At 31.6% G+C, this 24395-nt stretch overlaps 4 protein-coding genes across 4 annotated transcripts; 2 read left to right on the top strand and 2 right to left on the bottom strand.

The window, feature by feature from the left end:
- The first annotated feature begins 1411 nt into the window (after nucleotides 1-1411).
- LOC107014374 lies at nucleotides 1412-11690 on the top strand. The gene is made up of 4 exons (XM_015214255.2): nucleotides 1412-1721; nucleotides 4595-4805; nucleotides 6481-11219; nucleotides 11366-11690. The coding sequence occupies exons 1-3, from the start codon at nucleotides 1563-1565 to the stop codon at nucleotides 11217-11219; spliced, it is 5109 nt and encodes a 1702-aa protein (XP_015069741.1). The 5' UTR covers nucleotides 1412-1562; the 3' UTR covers nucleotides 11366-11690.
- A 366-nt stretch (nucleotides 11691-12056) lies between these two features.
- LOC107014372 (probable dual specificity protein phosphatase DDB_G0281963) lies at nucleotides 12057-15804 on the bottom strand. The gene is made up of 3 exons (XM_015214254.2): nucleotides 13601-15804; nucleotides 13206-13294; nucleotides 12057-12423 (listed from the first exon to the last, which is right to left on the bottom strand). The coding sequence occupies exons 1-3, from the start codon at nucleotides 14073-14075 to the stop codon at nucleotides 12268-12270; spliced, it is 720 nt and encodes a 239-aa protein (XP_015069740.1). The 5' UTR covers nucleotides 14076-15804; the 3' UTR covers nucleotides 12057-12267.
- A 1360-nt stretch (nucleotides 15805-17164) lies between these two features.
- Nucleotides 17165-18727, bottom strand: LOC107014371 (NAC domain-containing protein 83). The gene is made up of 3 exons (XM_015214253.2): nucleotides 18437-18727; nucleotides 18036-18334; nucleotides 17165-17533 (listed from the first exon to the last, which is right to left on the bottom strand). The coding sequence occupies exons 1-3, from the start codon at nucleotides 18615-18617 to the stop codon at nucleotides 17243-17245; spliced, it is 771 nt and encodes a 256-aa protein (XP_015069739.1). The 5' UTR covers nucleotides 18618-18727; the 3' UTR covers nucleotides 17165-17242.
- Nucleotides 18728-22254: 3527 nt separating this feature from the next.
- On the top strand, nucleotides 22255-24384 carry LOC107015081 (mitochondrial import inner membrane translocase subunit TIM8-like). The gene is made up of 2 exons (XM_015215249.2): nucleotides 22255-22471; nucleotides 23997-24384. Exons 1-2 carry the CDS (start codon nucleotides 22421-22423, stop codon nucleotides 24183-24185), a joined length of 240 nt encoding a protein of 79 aa, XP_015070735.1. The 5' UTR covers nucleotides 22255-22420; the 3' UTR covers nucleotides 24186-24384.
- The last annotated feature ends 11 nt before the right edge of the window (nucleotides 24385-24395 follow it).

Here is a 24395-nt window from a genome sequence, read left to right as displayed (position 1 = left end):
GGCAAATCAAATTATTTTTTAAGGGTGGTATGGAATGTAAACATGCTCATGAATTTCCAAATAAGAGTGGGATCAACTGATACAAAAACTAGAGGAAACGATAAATTTGATTATTTCTAATTAAGTTACTTTATTGGAAAAAGAAGATCTAATTAAAGGCAAAGCTAGGGAAGACCATAGAGACCAATGAACGTTTAAAGGCCAATATGCTCCGTACCAACTTCTTTTCTCTCTCGGTCTTTTAAAACTTTGTTTACAAGGTAGGATTAAAGACAGTCATTTTTATCTAGAATAATGTTAAATGATCAGAAAGTTTGATTAGAAATTTCAATAATTTATAATATTTTTTATTCTTAATATAAAGTAGTTTTTTTTTCATTTTTTAAATTAAAATGTATTAAAGTTAAAAAAATAAAAATATTTAAAAAAATAATTTGTATAGCATATGCTTTTCGAATTTCATTTGTGAAAGAAAAAAAGAAGGAAAATTGGGGGAAATTATGGTTTTTGTCCTTCCCAATAGTCATTGAAAAAGACATGTTCATTTAAATCTAATGCAAGCTCTCTTCGTAGTTCCCTGTTTGCCTCCTTCCTGGCGAAGTTTCTATCTTTTTCACATTAACGCATAGTTCACATTGAATTTTATGATTTCGATTGTTACGCCAAACATGCGGCAAAATTAATAGATTCCCATTAGGGAAATAGTATATGTGAAGATTGCAACTCATGAATAATTATTTTCTACTTTTTATTTTATTTGATTTATATTGATTTATTACTTTCGTTAAAAAATTAATGTATAAGTTCCATTTTTAATGCAAATGAACACTTAAGGTATAATCACATCAATTTTAATTTTAGGTGCACATATATATTTTATTAAACTATACTATTGAGATTAAAACAAAATGGTCTCACTTGAACATGGAGAAAAGAATATATACTTTATATAGTAAGTAATAAAATAAAAAATTTGAACAACAGAAAATAAGGAAATTTACTTTTAACCTTTTGAACTTCCAATCAAATTCATTGGAGATTTACATACATCAATAACAAAGAGAAGACAAGTTGGTACGTAGTTTATTAACTCGGGTCCGCCATGATCCAAGTAAAAGGACCAATTACAAAATTCTATACTTGTAGAATCAAATGTTGTAAGATATTGAATATTATAAAATGTGTGAAAAATCTTTAAATAATAAGATTATTTATAAGTATATTATTAAGAATTTAATTTCATAAACTGGTAAAAAAAGCATTGTACGTGCTTTTAATTTCGGTGACATTCTTTGTATTTTTATATATCCATAACAAAACGTCATAGTTTTAAATTTAGTAATAATTTAATTTTTATGACTCGTGAAGAAATTAAAGATAGCCCCACCTCGTCAATGCCTAGGACAAGGACTCTAGGAGTCAACTAGATTTCTTCAAGGTGTGGGAAATCAACAGTTTCCATCTATCTATAAATTCGTCAAACAACATCTCTCATTGTACTACTCAGAGTTTATTATAAGCATAATCATACTTTGTTTAATTTTGGTGATCATCGATCGAAAATGGGTACACCAAAAGAGCACATTGAAGAAATAAGGAGAAGCAAATTCTCAATAGGAGGTGAAGCAAATCCACTTACTGAGGATCTTCATCAGGCTGTTAAGAATCTATCTGCTGAGCTTTATGCCAAGGATGTCCACTTCCTCATGGAACTCATTCAGGTTCATGCATTGTTTCTATCATTTACAGTTCGATGACTTTTTTTGTTACTCTTCATTTATCTTTTTTCGATCATTAGCGTCAATCACATGTGGATAGTATCTTCGAGTTTGCCTATATTTTTAGTATTAATTTTTTACATGATCTTTTTTTTCTGTATAAATGGTTTTATTTAAAAGAAATCGTTTTGTTTCGATGTAAAAGTAGTCATGTTCCATTAATACACTATGTTCATCTTAGGCACTTCATATTAGATTGTGTTGTGTTATTTTGATAGTTTTTGTTGACGTGTCAAAGGTGAGGGTGATATATTCAACAATAGCGTGCGAAAGACTTAGTCTAACTAATTTTTTATTTTATTTTCTCTTCTTAATCTCCAATTTTCAAGTCATCACCTCACCCTTTTTTGAGCAATTTCCCTAGATAGTCAATATCATCTAATTTTGTCTATTTTCCTCAAAATATATTTGACACAAAAAAATATATTATTTCTCTTCTACTAGGGTACCATGTCACATTTTTTAACTTATTATTAATATTTTTCTAATTCTTTTAAAAACTGGAGGAACCCACATATTTTCTTGAAGAACCGGAGGAGCTCATATTGAAGTTCTTAATGTAATTTTTTTATTAGGTATAATATGTGGGTTTGTCTATTTTTTTTAAAAAAATCTATCTATATATAATAGGAGAAGCAGAAAGTGTCACATGCCAACACCACAAATATTCAAGAATATTTTAATTTTTCAAAAAGCATTTTAAATATGCTCTAAAAATACAATTTTAAAAAAATAGAAATTTTAATATTTCTATTTTAAATAGAAAATAAAAGTTTTTTTTGTTAAAAAAAACTGTAACGGCAAAAAATGGATGATTTTTTAATGCCTCTAATTTCAATTTTAAAGGAAAAAAATGAAATTGAACTATTTTTTTTATAAAAACAGTAATGACTATTACAGGAAAAAAAATGAAAATTTTTTAAATGCTTCAAATTTCAATTTTTAAGGTTAAAAAATGAAAACTGAAAATTGAATTATTTTTTTATAAAAAAAATTGTAATGTCTATTTATATTTATCACACTCTTAGTGATTTTAGGGAATGTTCTAACAAAATGAAGTGCAGAAATATCTATAGAAGAATAAAGTGTACCATAAAAAAATTATAATTATTATTTAAAAAATTAATTAGAAAACTTGTATTAAAAAATAATAATTATCATTAAAAAATTAAAAAATTTATTTTTAAAAAATAGTTAAAACAATCCATTACTAATTAGTTGTAGAAACAGGGTGTACTTTTTTTTTCATTCATTTTAAAAATATATCTTTATATATCTAAAAAAATAAAACATTTTCAAAAAATATAAATAGAAAACAATATTTAAAAAAAAACATACTGCAACCTAACATTTAAATAGGTCTAAATCATTTTTTTATAATAAAAATATAAATAATGTAACATGACATCCAAATAAAAGAGAAATAATGTATTTTCTGTGTCAAGTATAATTTGATAAAAATAGATAAAGTTGAATGATATTGTAGTCTTAAAACAAAGATAAGTAATATTCTTAGATAATTTCTCAAACATGAATGACAATCTAGGGAAATTATTCTCATTTTTCAAACATAAACTCCTACACGACACTACACTCTCCTTCAATTTTTTTCTTATTGTAAAAAGTGTCAAAAAAGAAATATAACAAAACTATATCTAAAATAAACATGCACAATTGACTATGTAAAATTTGGTGCCCAACTTTAGGATCCAACTTTAGGGACCAACTATACACTAAACTAAAAATAATTTCCATTTTTATTTCTCCAATTTAGCACATTAAGAAAACTACATTTTTATTTCAATCTTAATATTAAAGTATTAATTTCTCAAAAAGACATCTTGAAATGCTAATTCCTCAAGGGTATTTGTAATAAAATCTACGAAAAGGATCAAAAATGCTTCTGAACTATGTGAAATAAATTATTTATATTTTTCGTTCCATTTTAGGATTAAAAATACCCCCATTCTTATTCTAAGAGACGACAAATACCCTCAAGAGTTAACACCCAAGTATTTTAGTGACGTGGCATGCTACATAGCACTAATCATCCACCTAAGTGGTTGCAACTCGGATTCATTACAAAAGAACTAGACCTTTAGCGGTGACAATAGTCTCCACAAATGTCCAAAAAATTATCACTAAAAGTTTTTAGCATTAAGTTCTAATTTTGTGCTTTTTTTTTCTTCATTATTTTTTAAAAAACGAAAATGATATCGATTAAGTAGGAGTTTGAAGATATTATTTTATTTTTATGTTATATGAAAATGTATAATAATGCATTATATAGTAGGAGATGTGATCGAGAAGTAATTTTCATGATTTTTCGTAATAATATTGGATGTTTTTTAAAAATTAATATTGCAATTTAATTATTTTAGAAAATTAGGTTGCAATAAAAAATTAATTATCATACTTTTTAATTGAAAAAATAGGTTTTACTAGTCATCACTAAAAATCACTCATAATCTTTTGTGACAATATTTTGAGATTTTGTGGCAACTTTATCGCCATGAAAGATCAAGTTCTTTTATAGTGAATCTTAGTTGACAATGTTTAGGTAGAAAGATAGGATGCCACGTCACTAAAAAATTGGAGTTTTAACTCTTGAATATATTTGTGGTCTCTTAGGATAACAACGAGATATTTTTAATCCCAAAATATAATTAAGGATATAAGTGATTTATTTCGCATAATTCAGGGACAATTTTAACCTTTTTCCATAAAATCTATACATTTCGTATTGATTTTTTTTATGCAGCCAGGCGTACGTATGAGTTGCGAGTGGTAATATTAATGATATTTTGTAATTGCAGAATGCGGAGGATAACGAGTACAATGAAGGCGTTGATCCGTCGCTGGAATTCGTGGTAACTTCGAAAGATATTACGGAGACCGGAGCTCCGGCCACGCTTTTGATCTTCAATAACGAGAAAGGATTCTCCCGCAAGAACATTGAGTCCATATGCAGCGTCGGCCGTTCCACCAAGAAGGGCAATCGGAAGCGAGGGTATATCGGCGAAAAAGGTACTTAAGTGCAATAGTAGTCCTGCAACTACAAGTATAAACTAGTAACAGAAAGAGTGGCAGATATGAAGAATGAGTTGATTTACAGTAGAGAATTGGCAATTTCAACTATTAAGTGCAATATCGGCCAAGTTTGGATTTTGGATTTTTTTTGTAGAAAATACTTTACATTTTGTAAAAAAAGCGAAGAGAATTTAGCAGTAAAGAATAACTCAATAAGAAGTTACTACTACTGATGACTTTCAATAAATCATGTTTATTTAAAACTTTGAAATCACAAACATTTCATTTATAAAAAGAGTATGGAAGTATGCAATTTATCAATGCAACGCCTCAGTGTATTTTGATTTCTTGTTTATGAATTGTGGTTTCCTCATTTGATATGATTGAATAAGTATTCAGAAAATTTTGATAGTTTATGTGGGGTTTTCATGTTCATGAGCCAAAAAAAACACAACTTAAGAATTCTATGTTGAATGTCCAAACAAAACTTCATCTTTAAGTTCAAATCAATGTGATTTCAATATATATCCAGGTGGAGCCTAAAGTTTTAAGTGTTAAAGTGCTGTTACTGCTTGTTGTACCTGTTGATTGCCTTTATGGTTCATTAAGCTTTAAGTTGTCGAATACAAAGAGTGAATAATAATTCATAGTCATCATAAATCATTTCTCCTTTATGTTTTTAATAGTTTAGAAACTATGGTTTTAGAATCCTTAATCTGCTAAGAGGACACATTTAATAATGATGACACATGTAGATTAGTTCATATAGCTGACTCCTCGTTTGGGAATGTTGTTTTACTTTCAAAACTGGCCGTAAGTTGTTTATCTTTTGTTTTTTGAGGCACTGTTTTGATCTCTGGATTATTTTACCATTGTTTTTGCTGTAGATATAGTCATGTTCGGTCATATATTGCTTTGATAGTTGAAATTGGAATATCCAACTGAATAAGGTCTGTTTTGAAAGTAACAGTTTTGCAAGCTCATATAAGAAATCCTCATCTCTTTTACTTCCCTTTGTCTTTTTCTGGACTGTTTTTTGTCTTGAGCCGGGAATCTATCGGAAAAAGCCTCTCTACCTCACCTCTAAGGTAGAGGTAAGGTCTGCGTAAACTGTTTCCCCCCTCACCCTGTTTTCATCAAAATGAAGTGCTATATTTTTTTTTTTCCCTCTATACTAAACCAGAGCTACAAAATATCTTATATTAGAATTTTTTTTGATTAGTGGATCAATGATTGTTTTAATAGAAGAGATTAAGTTTGTTTCTATTTAACCCCATCATCTCTTTTTTTTTTTTGCCAAAATGATCTGTTTATATACATTATATTTCAGTTCAAACTTGTTTTTGTATGAAGTTGCACTGTAGTGTAGAAAAACTGTATACAGTTTTCTCCCTTCAGGGACTAATGCAAGATAATTCACTTCCAACTTCAATTAGTCTGTTCTTGATCATGGTTTCATACCAGCCGGTCCTTTGTTTCTTGTATCTTTTCATATTACATTATCTTTTGAATAGAAAATTGATCATTTTCTAGTTTCTTGATGAGTTTTGGTAACGGAATGCATTTGAATTTGACGAATCTTTATTACTTTCTCTTACCTAATTGAATATGCATATACCTTATCCGAATTCGCAACTTATTTCTAAAAGAATTTGATGGCTTTTTCTCTCAGGCATTGGCTTCAAGAGTGTGTTTCTCATCACTGCTCGGCCCTATATCTTCAGCAATGGGTATCAGATACGATTCAGCGAGGAGCCTTGCGAGCACTGCAATGTAGGCTATATTGTACCTGAGTGGGTGGAGGCAAATCCAACTCTTTCAGTTATTAGACAAGTCTATGGGTCTTCTGCTACCCTTCCAGCCACAACTTTGGTGCTTCCACTGAAACCTGACAAGGTGAAACCTGTTAAGCAGAAGCTTTCCAGCATTCATCCTGAAGTTCTTCTTTTTCTTTCAAAGATAAAGAAGCTCTCAGTCAGGGAAGACAATGAGGATGCCAGGCTTAACACAGTTAGTGCTATTTCCATTTCCAGTGAGACTGATTTTGTCAAGAAGAAAAACATTGATGCTGAATCCTACCTGCTCCATCTCTCAGCTGATGAAAAATCTGGTATGGGTGAATGCAGTTACTACATGTGGAAACAAAAGTTTCCTGTCAGGCGGGAGCATAGAGTGGATAGAAGAATGGAAGTTGATGAGTGGGTAATCACTCTAGCTTTTCCCAACGGAGAGCGCCTCAACAGGGGAACAAGCTCTCCTGGGATTTATGCTTTTCTTCCGACGGAGATGGTTACAAACTTCCCCTTCATAATTCAAGCAGACTTTCTTCTAGCATCATCAAGGGAGACGATCCTTCTGGATGACATATGGAACCAGGGCATTCTTGACTGTGTTCCTTCTGCTTTTGTCAATGCTTTCACATCACTTGTGAGATCTAGTGAAGGTGCTCCAGTTTCTACTCTGACTCATATGTTTGGCTTTCTGCCAGTGAATGAATCTCCTTATCCAATTCTTAATGGCGTGAGAGACTCCATTAAAAGAAAACTGCTGGATGAAAGTATCATTCCATGTGAGTCATACGTGGAACAACAATTTTTTCAGAAGCCCAATGACGTTGGTAGGTTGTTTCCTGCTTTCTGGAATCTTCTGAACAAGGCGAGGAAGCAGGGGGTTGTCTTGCATAACATCTCATCCCATGGAATATTCATCGTAAACTCAGATTTTGATAAGGGGATGTACAACCACATTTTGAGCTTTCTGGAAGTGAAACATGTCGAGAATGGATGGTATGCAAAGTGCATTCAGAGTTCCAATTTTGTTTTGGGAGTCTCAGAGGATGTTTACTTAGAACTTTTAGCATTTGTTGCTGAGAAATGGTCTTCTTTCAAGACAACTTACATGATGAACATACAACTTCTGAAATATGTTGATTTTGATGATGATGTAGTTTTGTGTAGCATATATGAGGCACTGAATGGTGATCATTCGTTATTTTTATCTCGTGAATCTGGTCACATCTCTTGGCTGATCAACTGGAACTCAGAATTTCGTTTTGCCAATCATCTTTTCTTTGCCAAATCAACACAAGCAGCAGTCGGAGATCATTCTAAAAGTCGGACAGTTTTGGATTGGCTTAAAGATGAGGTCAAGGTGAGATCTGTGAATGTGCATGACTTTGCTGTTCTGCTTCTTAACACAAACAATGATGATAGAAAGATTGCTATGGCTTTTGCCCACTTCTTACATCAGTCCCTCAGAAGGAACTATTTATCAAAAGATCAAGTTGCTGCTTTATGCTGTAAACTGCCGCTCATTGATAACTATGGACATGTCACCCGACAGTGGAAAGGGGTAGTGGTGCCTGCAAATGGAAGTAAATGGGTGCGGTTGATTGGTTCAAACCCGTGGAAAGCTTCAGGCTATGTTGTGCTCGGAGAAGATTACTTGCATTCTGGTAGCTATGCTGGAGTTTGTAGCAGCAAGGAAGAGCTTCTGGCCTTTCTCAGGAACAATGTTGCAGCTATGGACATTCCAGACCTACCCCCTCCTGATGCAGAAATTTCTAGTATGTATTCTCCACTGACCAAGGAAAATGCATTGCTAATGTTAGATTGGATTCGTAAGATGAAAAGGAACAGGCTTTCCTTTCCTAAAAAGTTCTTGACCTGCATAAGGGAGGGAAGCTGGCTGAAGGTATCAGTAAGTGGTAGCCCAGGCTACAGGCCTCCATCAAAATCATTCTTCCATACTTCATCATGGGGACATCTGCTGCAAAATAGATCAGTTCTTGTAGATATTCCATTAGTGGATCAGGGGTTTTATGGCAGTGAAATAATACAGTACAAGGAGGAGTTAAGTACAACAGGTGTCATGTTTGAATTTAAAGAGGCATGTGAATACATTGGAGAGCATTTTATGTCTCTGGCAACTTATTCTACTTTAACCAAAGTCCACGTGATGTCAATACTCAATTTCATCAAGTATCTGAGGGAGAAATTTCTTTCCCCTGACACCTTCATCAATAGCATTAATGATAAGCGGTGGTTGCAGACTACTCAAGGTGAGAAGAGCCCACGGGAGTCTGTTTTCTTGGACAGTGAGTGGGATGCTGCCTCACAGATCAGTGACATTCCATTTATTGATAATAGGCATTATGGGAATGAGATTCATTCCTTTAAAACAGAACTGAAGCTGCTTGGAGTGGTGTTTGGTTTTAATCAAAATTACCAGCTTGTTGTTGACAACTTGAGATCTCCAACACGCTTAGGTTGCCTGCGTTCTGATGCTTTGCTCTTGATCCTGAAGTGTATTTGCAACCTGGGATCATCTAAAAAAATATGCATGGCACTTAAGGATAACAAATGTATGAAGACCATAAACATGGGGTGGAAATCTCCGGCAGAATGTTTTTTGCTTGATCCTGAGTGGGGCTGCCTGCTGCAGGTGTTTTCCAGTTTTCCTCTTATTGATACAAATTTCTATGGAAGAAATATCTTGTCATTTAAAAGCGAGTTGCAGAAATTAGGGGTGGTGGTTGATTTTGAGGAGGCAACTAAAGCTTTTGTTGCTGTGTTCAGGCAGCAGACATCTAAGGGTTCATTAAACAAAGATAGTGCTCATTCCCTTCTCTCATGTTACAGAAAGTTGAAGAAAACTAGCTTTAAATTTCCTACAGATCTTAAGAGATCCATTCAAGAGGTTGAGTGGTTGCGAACTCGAATTGGTGATAAATTACCTAAAGAATGCATACTTTTTGATTCAGCTTGGGAAGCTCTCTCTTCAATCTCTTTGTTGCCTTTTATTGATGATAGTGAGGCTCGGTATGGAAGGAACATTCATGAGTATAAGGATGAACTTAAGAGTTTGGGAGTTGCGGTGACTTTTGAAAGTGGGGCAAAGTTTGTGCCTGCAAGCCTACGATTTCCTAGTGACCCTAGTGTCATTACTGTTCCAGTGGCAATCTCATTGTTAGAGTGCTTGAAGAAATTGGAGATGAATCATAATGATTATCTGATTGCTTTGCGGTCAAAGCTTGCTAGAAAATGGATGAAGACTAATGCTGGTTACAGGTCACCAGATAAGTGTTGTTTGTTTGGTCCTAAGTGGAATCCTATCTTACTGCCTGAAGATGGTCCTTTCATCGATGAAAACTTTTATGGCTCCAACATAGGATCATATAAGAAAGAGCTCATGTCTCTTGGTGTTGTGGTTGAAATTGGAGATGGATGCTCTTTGCTTGCTGATTATCTTGATTCACATTCTAGCAGGATTACTATCACTCGGATCTATAAGTACTTGAGCAAGTTCAACTGGGAACCAGCAAAAGAAGATGCTAGAAAAATATGGATTCCAAATGGTGACAACGATGGAGATTGGGTGAATTCTGATGATTGTGTTCTGCATGACAAAAGTGGTTTCTTTGGCCTGCAGTTGCATGTCCTAGAGAAGCACTATGACAAGGAACTGCTCAGTTTCTTCTCCAAATTAGGTGTCAAAAGCAATCCTTCTCTTGATGATTTTCTCAAGCTATGGAATTCATGGGAAAATGCTGGCCACAGTTTGTCACAATCAGAGTGCCAAACTTTCTGGGAGTTCATTGTGAAGCACTGGAGCTCACGAACTGAGAACTTTCTGTCTGAAAACTTGTCAAAACTTCCTGCAAGTTCAGGCTTGAAAAAGGAAATTTTGATGGTCGACAAACGTGATGTTTTTATTGGTGATGATCTCTATCTGAAGGATTTATTTGAAAAGTCTTCTTCTCATCACTTGTTCGTTTGGTACCCACAACCAAGCTTGCAATCATTGCCTCGGCAGGAGCTACTTGAAATTTACAGCAAAATTGGTGTTCGCAATTTGTCTGAATCTGTTCTGAAGAAAAGCCTGTCTTCTGTTAATTGTGATGGACTTGAGCTGGTGCAGCCAAAAGAAATCTTCATTGGGAGGGGTTTGTTTAAGTTAATTCTTGGCTTCCTTGCTGATCCTTTACTTCAAATGGAAGTGCACAAGAGACATGAAGCTCTCAAATGCCTCATGGATGTCAGTATTTTTGCTACATTAGAACCAATCACCATGGATTGCAGTTTGTCACTTTCTTCTGGAGAAGTCCTGAATGTGGAAGTGAGCCGAATGATTTGTTGGGAAAGAAAAAATTCAAAAATCTTCCTGCAAAAGCTGGATAAATCAGGAGGTTACAAAGGCAAACTTGAGTATGCGACATATTTCTCTGAAGTAGTTGCTGAGGGAATTCTTAAGGAGAAAGAAGATTTTGTGCCTCAGCTGGCTGAATTGATCAAGTTTGGGTTCATCCTGGAATTTGATGAGGCAGCTGTTGAGTTCTTGATGAAAACAAAGAATCTGCAGATATTTTTGGAGGATGAAGAATTTCTCTCCTCTGCCTTCACTTCTGAATAGGTATTTGTGTTAAAATCTCCTATCCCCACTATATACCCCTTATATCTTGTAAATTTTTTTATCTTAAAACAGGATCATCTACTTAATCTTCTCTCTGGTTGAAATACAAAATCTGAGTATTAACTATCCTTGAATATTTTGTGCAGGAGGGAAGACATGGTTTTAAATGGTTTGGAGGAACTTTTTGATTGACTGAGGCCCTCTGTAGATGCCAAATGTGATTTCTGGTGTTTTCTGGTCTGGCCAGAAGTCTGTTGAACGAAGATTGATCTTTTGTTATAAATCCCTGCTAGTTGTCAATGCCCTTTGTTTTGTATTTTGTTGCTCTAAGTTTCTCTGTGTAATTTTCTAAAATTGCACTTCGAGAGATACAATTGCTGAAAAGCTTATTCCTCTGTTCCATGTCTTTAAGATTGTTCATCTGCATTCTTTTTCAGTTTTTAAGTAATTAAAGTTGTTCTCTTTTGTTCACATGTTTATCTACCGTACTGTAGTGTGTGCAAGCTCTCATGCGCGTATAAAAGAGCTATTTGTCAATCCTTTTTGGCTTCCTCAACCATGAAGAAACTTTCTGGAAATCTGGTAGAAAAGAAGTTGTTAATCAGATTCGAGATTGTAATCTGCTGTTAATTAGTTCTGTTTGTCATTTGCCTCGTTTCCTGGTAATCTATCCAAATTCTATTTCTCAGCAGGGAAAAAGAATATGACATTCATCCGCTCTAGTCTTCCAATGCCTTACCTTTTGGTTTTGCTACTCCTTTATTCTCACATTTCAATTTTATGTGTACTCCTATGTCAGATATCATTGTGTGAAATGGTTCAAATGTGAGTTGACCAGAACAAAGAAAAAGAAGATGACATTCTGGAATTAAGAGGTATATACAATCTCTTAAGTCTACAATTTCATAATATTGATTTCTGAGTTTTTCATTACAGCGGACCTGCTATTTGATTTGCTAAACTATAGTTTACATCCACTAATCATAGCAGACAAAGGTGATGAGTTTAATTTTCCTAAAAGACAATCAAGTAAATGTGTAGTGCTTGATCAAGCAGGTGCTTTTCCAGGAAGAATATGGTTGCGCTTGTGCCTGGAGTGAGCTGTAGAGTAACATGATCGAACGTTCAGCATATTCTTTGACAGTGCACTTTTAAAACTCTTCCTCTTCGTTTCTTTCTTCACCTTTCTGCCCACAGGCACCACCTGTATGAAAATGTAAGTTTAGCACTCTTATTCATTCTTTTGGTTTTATGTATATATGCCAGATATTATCTGTTCTGGTATGTGTGGCTGCTCTAGTATGTATGCTATTCTGATGTTTAGCAAAATCTGTTTTTGTTACATTCCTGTTATGTTTTTGTTTATTTCCCTCAAAGAAAAAAAGCGACGAGAGCTAAATCTTTGCTGTTAAAAAGCTCAAAAGTAAACAAATGACTGCAGATTTGTTTATGATAATGGCACATACATGTAACAACAATTCTGCCACAATCCAAGCTAGATGAGATTGACTATGTACAGACTCACATCAACCAAATATTTGAAAAAATAAGTTCTTTGATCATAGAATATTTTTCTGCATTTTCTAGCTAAATGGCATTAGTATTGTAGTTATACTTTAGTATTATAAGTTCATAGTTGATGCTTAGTAGTTTTGACCTATGTTTGCTCGGACTCTTCAAATATATAGCACCATGTTGGATACCCCAAAATTAGCGTATGTTTGGATCCCACATGGGCACAACAAATTTTTGGAAAGCCCCGAGCAACATAGGTTTTGCTTCATATTCAGAATAGTGTGTTCAATCTAATGCATTGCACAGCGGATCGGGCTTTAATTCTGAATAAATTGGATAATCCTACAGCTTCTAGTTAACAAGTGCTACATCTCTGTTTCTCTAGTATGCATACGTTTTTAAAAACAGCCATTTATACCAAGGAAGGTAATATCTTTGATAGAAATTAAAGAATCACATGCATGTATATACCTCTGTTGATGGTATGGTAGCAGCAATAAGGATTGTTGGTCTACTAGTAGCTGCTATTGGAGTTGCGTTCTTAATGACATCCTTGTTACCTGCATTTACTCATTAAATAGTAGGAAATAAATTAGAGTTGGCTGAACACGGGCAGTGGCGAAGCCAGGATTATATACCAAGCGATTAAATGTCACCACCTTACTATAACTAACATCTATATTGAATCCTCTTTGCCATTATATTGCAATTTTCTTTATATTAAGGGGGTCAGTATAATGTTTCGATGATGAAGGAGATTCAATTCATTCTCATGCACAAACAAGGACATGCATAAATTTCAGCTAGAGTCCTAATGACATTTTTATGGTTTCTATATATCTTTTGAAAAGTAAATTAATACATACCAATAATTACTTCATTAATCTTCTTGTCTTCAACAACATTGTTATTATTTGTGAAATATACTCTGAAACTTGGTGAACCAGGCCCCTCATCATCATAACTACGCTTTATCATCCTTTGATCATCTTTATGATTATCATCATCTTCAACATCTCCATAATCCCTTTCTTTTTCTTCTTCTTCTTCGTCGTTTTCTTGAACAATTGCTTCTATCAATTTTGCCACTCTTTCTTGATGATCATCATTTGCTTCAACTTTTTTAATATCCTTAATTACATACTCACTTTTTCCAAGGCTTCCCTCTAGATTCTCATCATCTTCTGTAGCATATGAAAGTAATTCCTTCTTGGAAGGTGTAGATTGTTTTGTTGGCCTACGAAAACGCCTTCTTTTCTTCTTGTCATGTAAACGTCGACGAAGGAAGTTTAGGGGGATCCTATTGTTCTTGCCTTTTACCTTGGAAATTTCACCCCCCATTTTTTCAAGATTTTTTGTAAGACAGATCGAAAACAATAATAACTATGCCTCAATGGTACGTAAAGCTAGTTGATTAATGATAATGTATGAAGAAACATCCTAAAAGAAGAGATTTTGACTATGTATAGCTAAATTTATTCTTTCCTTTTAGGAACTTACTATAATTAACGATAAGGATATCCAATAAGAAAGAGGAATATAGGGTTAGAAGAAATGCATGCATGTGTTCTAAGTTTTTTACAATAACTGTTTTTTTTTTAAAAAAATAATAATTAATCAAAATGGAATATGGTTAATTGAACATTGAAGGGATGTGGACAAACATGTATTTCGGTTTGTTTGATAAATTAATTAATGAAAAGACAACAAATAGTTGTAACTTGTTAGAAAAATAAAAATAATGTTCAAATAATTAAACTATTAATTTTTGTCAATTTAATAGGGGGTTAATGGATTAAATGGCATGTGTAAGAAAATATTAGACAAAACGAATATGATGATTGACTCTGACATTATGTTAAATGAACATTGAATTTGAACTTTTTTAAAATTTAAAATTATATTCTAACATCACGTTAAATAAATATTGAATTTGATTTTTTTTAAAATTCAAAAATTATATAAAAGTCTGATTCACTCCATCCACCTTCGATGTGGGAGTCATCTTTCATCATAAAGACAGCAGAAATATTTGTTAGGGCCTCAATCATGTGAAGAAGTAAATAAAGGTAGGGATATATATAGATATTTATATTGGAATATCCTTTACTTCCTTCTAATGTACAAGAACGACAAGAAGCCCGTTAAAGTAAAATTTAGGTGAACGATTTAATTAATAAAATGTTTTTTCAAGTCAACACAAATGTAATCAAACAATATGTGTTGAATGATAAGAACAATAATGAACCTGCACGAAAGAATATGATGTATTGGATGAAATCGTTTTTTTTTTTAAATTAGAATTGGTTTTAGTTTCGTGCTTCGAATATGAAAGAGTGATTTTTCATAGCTAGAGTATTTGAATTAGTCAGATTTCAATGTCTATACCAAATATCACGTAGGAAAAAAGCCCAATATGTTGAATTTTGAATTGTCAATATAATTACAATTCAACTCATCTGATCCTTGAAAATCACGTTTCAACTATTTTATTTTTCAATTTATCTGTATATTTCTAACTCAAGAATTTGAACTTTTTTCACTTGTAATAAAGGAATGTTATTAGGTAATAGGTATGTTTATATTGTGACCTTTTTTTTAACATGATAAGGATTTAAAGTTATATAATTCTTCACATAATCACATTAGCCTGTTAAAATATTCTTTAATTAGTATAATTACAATGGATATAAGTTAACTATATGTGTGCATAGGGTTTATTATTACATAGAAATATATATAACTAATTTTTAATTTGTGATATAATTGGTTAATTATCATTCTTATCAGATTATTCATTAGTAATTAAAATCAAAATCCATCAAACTTTGAGTGGGTGGGTAAAAGTTATACGAATTTTGACAGCTCTGTCATCCCACATCAAATGAAATTTAATAAAAAAGGTTTAGTAGAAAAACTTTGCGGCTTTACATTTACCTTGGGAAAAACTTTAATTATTAAAAAAAAGAAAGTGGCGCATGTGCAAATGTTCTTTGGGTTGGTACTATAGAAAAATAAAATAAAATAAAAAGATCAGAATATATTTAGCACATAAAAACAGTAAAAGAAAAGAGTATATACCTTGCTTGCTTCTTCCCCAACCCATGCTTTATGTTTTTATCATTTTTTGGCCTGAAAAATAACAAAAAGTTACACTCTTTTTATTCGTACATAGCACAGCTTCATCTACCTAGAAAATTATGTCTAAAAGTTCGGTTCTTGAGTTCACTTTTTACAAATAATTCCCCTTTTTTTCATTGCATTAGTTGACTTCTTTGCCTTAAATGCCCTTTTTAATTTTCTCATGCACATGCATATGCATATGAGGCAAACTAGAATGTAAAGATTTCGGATGCACCAATATAAATATGAACTTCAAGTTAAATTTAAAATAAAAATAAAAAATGACTTTAGTTTAATTCAAACACCGATCTCATTGCTGATATCTCCAGCTTGTATCGATATACAAGATACTTTTATGTTTTTTATGGAAGCACTGTTTATTATATCCTACTTTCTACCAATTTTTCAAAATAAATATAAATTTTTTAGAAACTTAGTGTACCCGTTGGGGTTCCGCCTCTGATCAAGAAGCAAAATATAGATGAAAAGTAAAAATGAACGGAAAAAGTATATGGAAGAAACTGTATTATTTATATCTAATTCCACTGGAAGTTGAATTAAGTATATGGAAGAAACTGTATTATTTATATCTAATTCCACTGGAAGTTGAATTCTTCAAATGATTTGGCTACTACTAAATTGCCAACGGATTGTAACTAAATTTTAGAAAAGTTCAAGTTTCATGTCTATATTCGTTTACTATGTAAAATATCATAATTTTACTGTATTATACTTTAAAATCGTTTCTATTATATTTTTTACCATAGCAAATCGTCTTGTATTTGTTCTTTATTTTAACTGAAATTCTTAAGAGTTACATTCTAGGATTTACAGGATTGATTCCACGTGTCAAGATAATTGAGAAAAAATGTTCAAATTTACTTCTCGAATTAATATGTTAAAATATTTTTGTATAATAAAAAGGGGTATCAATAACCATTTCCCTCTATTTTGTATAATAACAGAGGGCCCTTGTATCAGCTATATTAAATATTGATTGTAAGTAATAATAAATGGATTAATCTTTTTCCAGACAATTAAAAATAAACTCTTAACACTACATATATATGTTTATTATTTACAAAATCAGCATTTGAATTAGTTTAACTTCCAATTATCTAAAGAATAAAATTAAGGCATGCTAAAGCGAATTAATATACTATAGTAACTATCTTAACTAAGCACGTGGACTAAAATAATCATTTGTCAAATGTTTAACATTATTAATGCGATAGAAAGAAAATAAAGGACCTCTCTTAGCTATATAACGTAACATTTTGAATAAAGTGAGAACAGTATTGATAATCTTTCTTTTAATTTTTTCGAAGAAAATATTATTGCATTAAACAATGGGAAAACAAGAAAATTAAGTACAATATTATGAATTAAAGAGGTTGTTGATGTTGTAGTAGACTACTTGGACATGAAGAAACCTCATTTGCATCATAATTATTAATGCTCAAAGAAGAAGAACAAGAGGAAGCTGCAGCTCTAGTATCACTCAAATTATCTTCCCTCATAAAATCATAATAATCTACATTATTATGTTCATCATTAGCCTTGTAATTATAATCATGATAGTTAGCCTCAATAATTTCTTCATCACATTTTCCATTTCTTTTCTTCAAAAATATATGACAAAGAACCCAATTTCCTATTTGAACCAATGAATTATTCTGCAAATTACAAAATAGATAATTTAGATTTAACATTAGTCAACAACTAGCTAGAGTCTAGAGAGACATTTTTAATTTATCAAGGGGTGTCATGATCCATGCATTTTGAATAAATAAATGAATGTAAACATTTATTTTGGACAAGAAATAAATTACTCCCACTTGAGTCTCACACTCAAACTATTTAACAGTCAAATTTTGACAATACAATACACCAAAACTCTATGCATGCCACAATATATATGATAGTACTCTCTTTAGTGTGAGAACAAGTGTTGCATGCCACTAATATATATGATAGTACTCTCTTCAGTGTGAAAACAAGTGTTTAACTGAATACAAAATTTAAGAATAAAAAGATTTTTTCTTAAAATTTGTGTCAACAAAATAGTTGTATATGTTCTCATACAAATTAAAAAATTTCATTTTCTTTTTGACTGGCTTAACTAGAAAAGAGTGTCAGACGAATTGAAAAATGAGAGAAAAATAGAGCATTAAATACCTGCTGAGATGATGATTTGTTGAAATGGACATGTAAATTGGACGATGAATTTTTAGGAAGAACGAGACGATATTCATGCATAATCCAATCAGTTCTATAAGCTTGAGAAGCACTCTTTCCTTTATAGAAAACAAGAGTTTTCTTCATCCCAATAATTGGCTTTCTTTTACTGCATATAATTTGTTTATCTAAACCACTTGGCTTCCAATAACCACCTATAGTTGCCCTATTTGCTCTATTACCATTCCTATATTTAGCTTCCTTGTTGCTGAAAAAATATCTATCTTGCTCTACATCACCTGTTTTAATAATATAAAAAATTCTTTAGTACAAAAGCAAATTAATTTGCATGCATACAACAAAAAGGTGAGGAAAGAGTTAGAGGGGTGTAAGTCAATTACCAGGCAAATTCCAGGGGTCGTTCTTGCAAATATTGATTTCAGGTATAATAGAAGCAGGCAAGGGACAAGAAAATGTTTTACGTATCAAATATTGAAAAACAATTTCTTCATCAGTAGGTTGAAATCGAAAACCAGGAGGTAGCTTTATCGCTCCATCTTTCACAAAATTGAACTTGTCCATTCGATCAAATTACTCGATTCGATCAACACAAGCTTTATTTATTTAAGAGAGAACGCAACGACAAGTTTCAAGTACTTTCTTGGAAGAGTAGTGATGAGTAGAAGTATTCGGTAGGTAATGAGTATTTATAGTAAGAGAAAAGAAAATGGATTTTTTTTTCTATACTGAGCTTTTTTTTAAAAAAAAAAAGAAAACTTTTGTGAGGTGTAGAAGAGGGACCCTATGTGATCATGGGACAAAAGTATCTTTTATTTTTTTTGAACTTTTTATATTAAAAGTAAGGTTAAGTTTGAACTCTTAATCCTTACGATTCCTTGCGTATACTTCTATTAGAAGTTCCTGCAGAATATATTTGTCAACAACAACACAAATTTATTAATCTTTTTTGTATGTTCCTTCTATAGTCAAAAGACTTCAGTTAATTTTAATAGAAAAAGAGTTTGATTAACACATGTTATTGCTAGTGTAAAAGGTTTCACACCTTCTTTTTCAAAATTAAAATTTCATATTTTTAGAAGATTCGTTTATAAATATACTTTGGAGTTTGGGGACATGATGACAAATAATTTTTATACCAATGATGTGTATATATATACTATCATTAACATATTCGGCGTTATTTTTATCTGTATTTTAATTGAATTGATGAGAAAAAATATAGTAAAAAAAATCTTTTCTTATAAAAATATCACACTTGATGTTAAATTTTGATGACGATTTTTCTTATAAAAAGGTCACACCTGATGTCAACTTCGACGGCATAAGATTTAATCTAGATATATCAATATGTTTTCATTAATAAAATATAATAAGGACGCCTCCTACTATTTGCAATGAGAATTTGTTTTCTGTTTCCCTAGAATTGGTTTGATATGAGAAATGAGGAGAGAAATATAATTATGTTTTCTATAATATAATTTTTTCATCAATTCCTAGTGATTTTCTTTTATTTCTTATAGATTATAGTGTAATTTAAACTCTTATAAAAAAATATTTATAATATTATGTAAAAATATAATCTTAATATGTAAATTTAAACTTAAGATTTTCGATTGAGATTAAAATTACATTACAACTCATATTGATCTCCTTGTTAATTAGATTAGATAACTTTATTTTTTTTTTCATGTGTAAAAAAAAAAAAGAATCTTTTTATGGTATCCTTAAAAACTTCAAAGAGAAGCAAAAGCTTTTAATTGGGATTCTTTAGAGGCCGCACCGCACACAATGTAATACTAGCTTGTAATGAAAGCGGACAACACCATCAAACAGAATACAATTCCCATCCACATGAAATACAACTACCTAGCAATTCAGATAATGCCTTTTATTTCTTTCGCGTATTTAAATATGAAATGTAATTTTTATTATAATAAATTAATAATTTATAGTGATTTTTATATCATAGACAATAATTTTGTAACTATATATCGTATTTTATTATAATAATCGAAAATCAGGGAAGATTCATAGATAATTCCCAAAAAAAATTCATAGTGGGTAGTCTATTGATTTAACTATATATGCGATTATTAATGCATTTGGAAGTCGTTTCCTACGTAACCTTACACAAATAATTAGAACAATAAAACATTAGAAGATAATAAAATTGGGTGTAGGAAAAAAAAATTTGAAAAAAAAGATGTATATATCTTTTCTTACTTTATATTTCAAAAGCATGTGAAAATAGTAAAGAGCCATAAAAGAAATGAGTTTCATTTGACATTTTGCCCTTGAATTGACTACTAATTATCCAACATATAAATTAAATTATTACTATAGTAGTAATATAATAAGAAAAAAGAAAAAGAGATGCACGAGCCCGGTAAATTAAAGTTGTACGTCCTCGTGTATTTAAGCAGTAAAGTTGGTATTTATATTCATAGGTAAATGCATACATTTTTTATTTTTATTTTTATTTTTATTTTAAGTTTAGATGAACATGCTATGGTTTACTTTATTGTGACTGCATTTTCGATACAATTGAGTCATAATCCAATATGTAACCAAATGCATTATTTTGTCTCAAACTTATAAAGAAATAAAAAGCAGTAAAAGTTAACCAACAATAGTGCATGTCTAAACCCCTATCTCTATATTCAGGCTTACTAATGTTTCTTTATTTTCTATAAAAAAGCAATAGTGACTGAAAATTATAAATAAACATATCGACATGAAAGTGAATGTGTTTAAGAGACCAAATTCTGTTTAAAATATGTAGGCAATATACATTATTTCTAGCTTCTATTAATCATCTTCAAAATTTGAAAAGAAGAAAATTTAATATGGTTTTATCCCAATATGTAGGTCCTTAAGCTAATTGACTTATATTTACTGTGAATTCAGACATATAATCTTTAATAATAGCTTTGTAACATCAGAAAAATCTTTATCTTTCGATTCTTTTTTTTTCGAATTAAAAATGAACTCATACCAAATTATTTTACTTTTTGATTGAACTAATAGATGCATAGTCTTTTACTTTGGTATATATTGGAATTCTGACTTAAAAAGCTAATCGCTCCACATCTTCTTCATCTTTGTTATAATTGTCTAAGTACTAATCATATCTTTTCCTTAATTAATTAAGCCTCATACATTAATTATTGATTAATGAAATAATTAGTGAGTAAAATCTGGTACAGTGAATAAGTGGCATTTCTTTTGGGGCCATAGTTGTTTTTTTGAAAATCTTTTGGCTCGAAAGTAAGAAATTAAAAGAAAGTAAGAAAAAAGCTATATGCTTTTTTAGCTTTGAGAAAAAAGAAAAAAAAAAAAAGCAAAGATCCTAATTAAGAAAAGGGCATTTGACTACTGATTTGGTTATATAGGTGCTTTGCTTCGTTGAGAAGATGTTGCTTATAAATTTATTAACTTTTGTGTTTTTTCTCTAACTCCGTGCATGCTCATCATTAAAAAACAAAAAAAAAGTCATAAAAGTCAGCTCTCATCTTCTACTCCTTATTTCATCCATCCACATAATTGATATACCTTGCGAGTGTCTTTCGAAAATAATATTTATATTATATAATAATAATATAAATTATATTTAAATAATGTCTATCAATTATGATCATAATTTTACGAGAAAAGGTTATTAGTTCGCTATTTTTACATTCCTAGTCTTTCTATTGGTTAACAAATACATTTCTTCTTTTTGATACACAAAATAATGTAAATTATTTTTTTGTGTTTTATTAATAACAATTAAATGAGATCTAAACAACAAACGAAAGTTGCCTCACTATAGCAACCATGAAATTTTCAAACAAACATTATCACTATAACGAAAATTTACTGTATCGTGAAGTGAAATTTTTATCGGCTATTACTTTTTTTGGAATAATTTTTTTGTAAATGATATATTTTTTTTTCACGATTCGAACATTGCTTTGAGCACACTAAAAATCTTATGAAAAAATATTAGAATTGCAATTTTAAATAGTCAATTTTTTTATCTACAAAATGAAGCTAATAATTGATGTAAATTTAAGTTATATTTGTACAACTTGTTAAAATAGAGAAAATTTAAATAGTAACCTAAAAAGGAGAGATTTGCATAAATTAGCCTCACCATGATTCCTTAACACAAATAAACGATTGGGCTAATAATCTCAATTTGGTACAAGAAAACGGGCTTCTCGGAGTTATAGTATCCAATCGTAGCCCATTTCATCCGACCCGTCCCGTCGGCTTCGATCAACTTTTTGTTAGGGTTTTGCAGAGGGTTTTAACTTGTAAGTCAAAAATTTTTAACCATCTTCACGAAAACCAGAAAGTAGCATTTGTTCCCCTAAAGTTGCATGGATCCTTCAACGTTTAAGTCGTCTCCCGAATTGCAGCAACTTCTCAATGTAAGCTTCTTCTTTTTTTTTTTTATATCATGTATAATTTTATTTGATGTGTATTTATGATCTCTGTTTTGCTTCTTCTTTCTGTAAATTATTGCTTTGATGTTTTTTTGCTTAATCTTCTCGAGCTCTGAAAACATGTATCTAGGACACATACACTAGTGACGAAATGAGAGGAACAGTACTGTATAGTAGATTTTATGAGGCCTGGTGATTAGGTCTGTCATTTTGATCCCCATTGTTTGTTTGACTAGAGGCGTCTCCAGGATTTAAATTAATGGGTTTAAACTTATTATATTTTTAAAATTATGCGCCCAGACATTCTATTTGTTATAATTTTAGTTGTTTTTTACCCCTAAATTTATACTTTGCGTTAGAAGTATTGGGTTCAGATAAACTAGTGCTTTAAACACTCCATTCGCCCCTGTGTTTGGCCTTGGTAAATCAAATGAAATCAACTTGAGAACCATATGCAGTACGTCCGTGAGTTTATGAGTTAGTAGTATCGATGTATCAGCTTTTACTATGCGAACTTGTCCTTTGCGACTCTTTTATGGCAGCTCTTTTAGTGCAACAGCAGATAAGAACATCTTATTGCTTTTCTTTTTCTTCTTATATTTGGGGCTGATTATCTGAATCATCTATATCCACTTATACTATGTTCAAGTGTGTTTTATTCAGTAGGAATAATTTGTATTTTAAAGCAAATTAAAATTTGTCTAAAACTAGAAGTTCCCTAAATCTTATAGTACTTATTCTTACACCGGACTACAATTCTTTAAAGAGACAACAGAGCCTACTTTCAACGTTCTCAGAAGAGAAGACTCCTTACCAACAGTGGAGACTAATTTAAGTGTCGCACTAGTGGGCTAGGCATTAAATTCATTTCTCATTGAGCTAAAATAATTTGTTCACGCCTAGGCTTGGCATCCATTGTTATGGATCTTTCACTTGTGTTGTGTTATGATTCCGAGAGATTGTATACCTGTTGTTCGACAAATTTCTTCATGTGATTTTAGCCTATCTCACTTCTTTCAGCACCTGTCATTTCTATTGACCCCGACGCATATAAAGGTGTACATAGGACGTTACCAAACTATTTTAGGTGATCTTCTCTCAATATTATTTGTTTGAGTAACTTGCAGCCTCTGCTAGATGTTATACTCTAGTACAATTTGCACTTTGAAAAATAAACCCATCTGTTATTCCAACAATACTTTTTCTAAGGTTTTTCTTTAATCTTTTTCTTGTCTGTCCACATCTTATCGTTTTTACTGTTATATATTTGCCAATATCAAAGTTCCATGCCGACTTATCTGCAGTGTTTTGAGATGTCTCCACAAATATTACGTTCTTAGTTGTCTTGGAAGAAGACAGTGCATGACTTGACCGCTTGATTTGATTTAGTTGCCTCAACTTGTATATAAATTTTGACAGTATGCCAGTTTTCGGTTTGAATGTTGGTGTGTGCTTTTCCCTGTGCCTACAGTTTTCTAATATTTGCGGCTGAGTTATTCCTTTTATGCAGCAAGAGAAGGAAAGGGCCATGGTCAATGAAGTAGTTGCAAAGCTTACAAGTTCCTGCTGGGACAAATGCGTGACTGGTACTCCCGGAAGCAAGTTCAGCTCCAGTGAATATAATTGTTTAAGTCACTGTGCAAAACGATACATGGAGATGAGCATGCTCATAATGAAACGGGTTCAGAGCATGCAGTGAAGAAAGATTGGCTTTATAAAATGAACTCCATAATCTTTTTTGCTTCCTTCAAAGAAATTTGTAGTAAAAATTTTCTTCTTGCACAATACAGTTCATGTGGTGTTGTTACTGATGTGTTACAAAATTACTAAATTCTGAGAGACGCTCTCATTTTTATTTTATTCATTTCTTTCCCTTCACGAGAAAGGCCATTGATATATACGTAATCCC

The sequence above is a fragment of the Solanum pennellii genome, chromosome 3 (genome assembly GCF_001406875.1).
Source record: "Solanum pennellii chromosome 3, SPENNV200".
NCBI lineage: Eukaryota > Viridiplantae > Streptophyta > Magnoliopsida > Solanales > Solanaceae > Solanum > Solanum pennellii.
The sequence above is the reverse complement of the archived record's forward strand: the minus strand, read 5'-3'. Positions and strand labels throughout refer to the sequence as shown.

Coding starts and splice junctions, on each gene's coding strand:
- LOC107014374 (XM_015214255.2), top strand. CDS start 1,563: ATGGGTACACCAAAAGAGCACATTGAAGAAATAAGGAGAAGCAAATTC. Junction 1,722..4,594: donor TCCTCATGGAACTCATTCAG/GTTCATGCATTG, acceptor TTGTAATTGCAG/AATGCGGAGGATAACGAGTA. Junction 4,806..6,480: donor AGGGTATATCGGCGAAAAAG/GTACTTAAGTGC, acceptor TTTTTCTCTCAG/GCATTGGCTTCAAGAGTGTG.
- LOC107014372 (XM_015214254.2), bottom strand. CDS start 14,075: ATGGGGGGTGAAATTTCCAAGGTAAAAGGCAAGAACAATAGGATCCCC. Junction 13,295..13,600: donor GATTAATGAAGTAATTATTG/GTATGTATTAAT, acceptor GAGTAAATGCAG/GTAACAAGGATGTCATTAAG. Junction 12,424..13,205: donor CTACCATACCATCAACAGAG/GTATATACATGC, acceptor ATTTTCATACAG/GTGGTGCCTGTGGGCAGAAA.
- LOC107014371 (XM_015214253.2), bottom strand. CDS start 18,617: ATGGACAAGTTCAATTTTGTGAAAGATGGAGCGATAAAGCTACCTCCT. Junction 18,335..18,436: donor CGACCCCTGGAATTTGCCTG/GTAATTGACTTA, acceptor TTATTAAAACAG/GTGATGTAGAGCAAGATAGA. Junction 17,534..18,035: donor ACAAATCATCATCTCAGCAG/GTATTTAATGCT, acceptor TGTAATTTGCAG/AATAATTCATTGGTTCAAAT.
- LOC107015081 (XM_015215249.2), top strand. CDS start 22,421: ATGGATCCTTCAACGTTTAAGTCGTCTCCCGAATTGCAGCAACTTCTC. Junction 22,472..23,996: donor AATTGCAGCAACTTCTCAAT/GTAAGCTTCTTC, acceptor CCTTTTATGCAG/CAAGAGAAGGAAAGGGCCAT.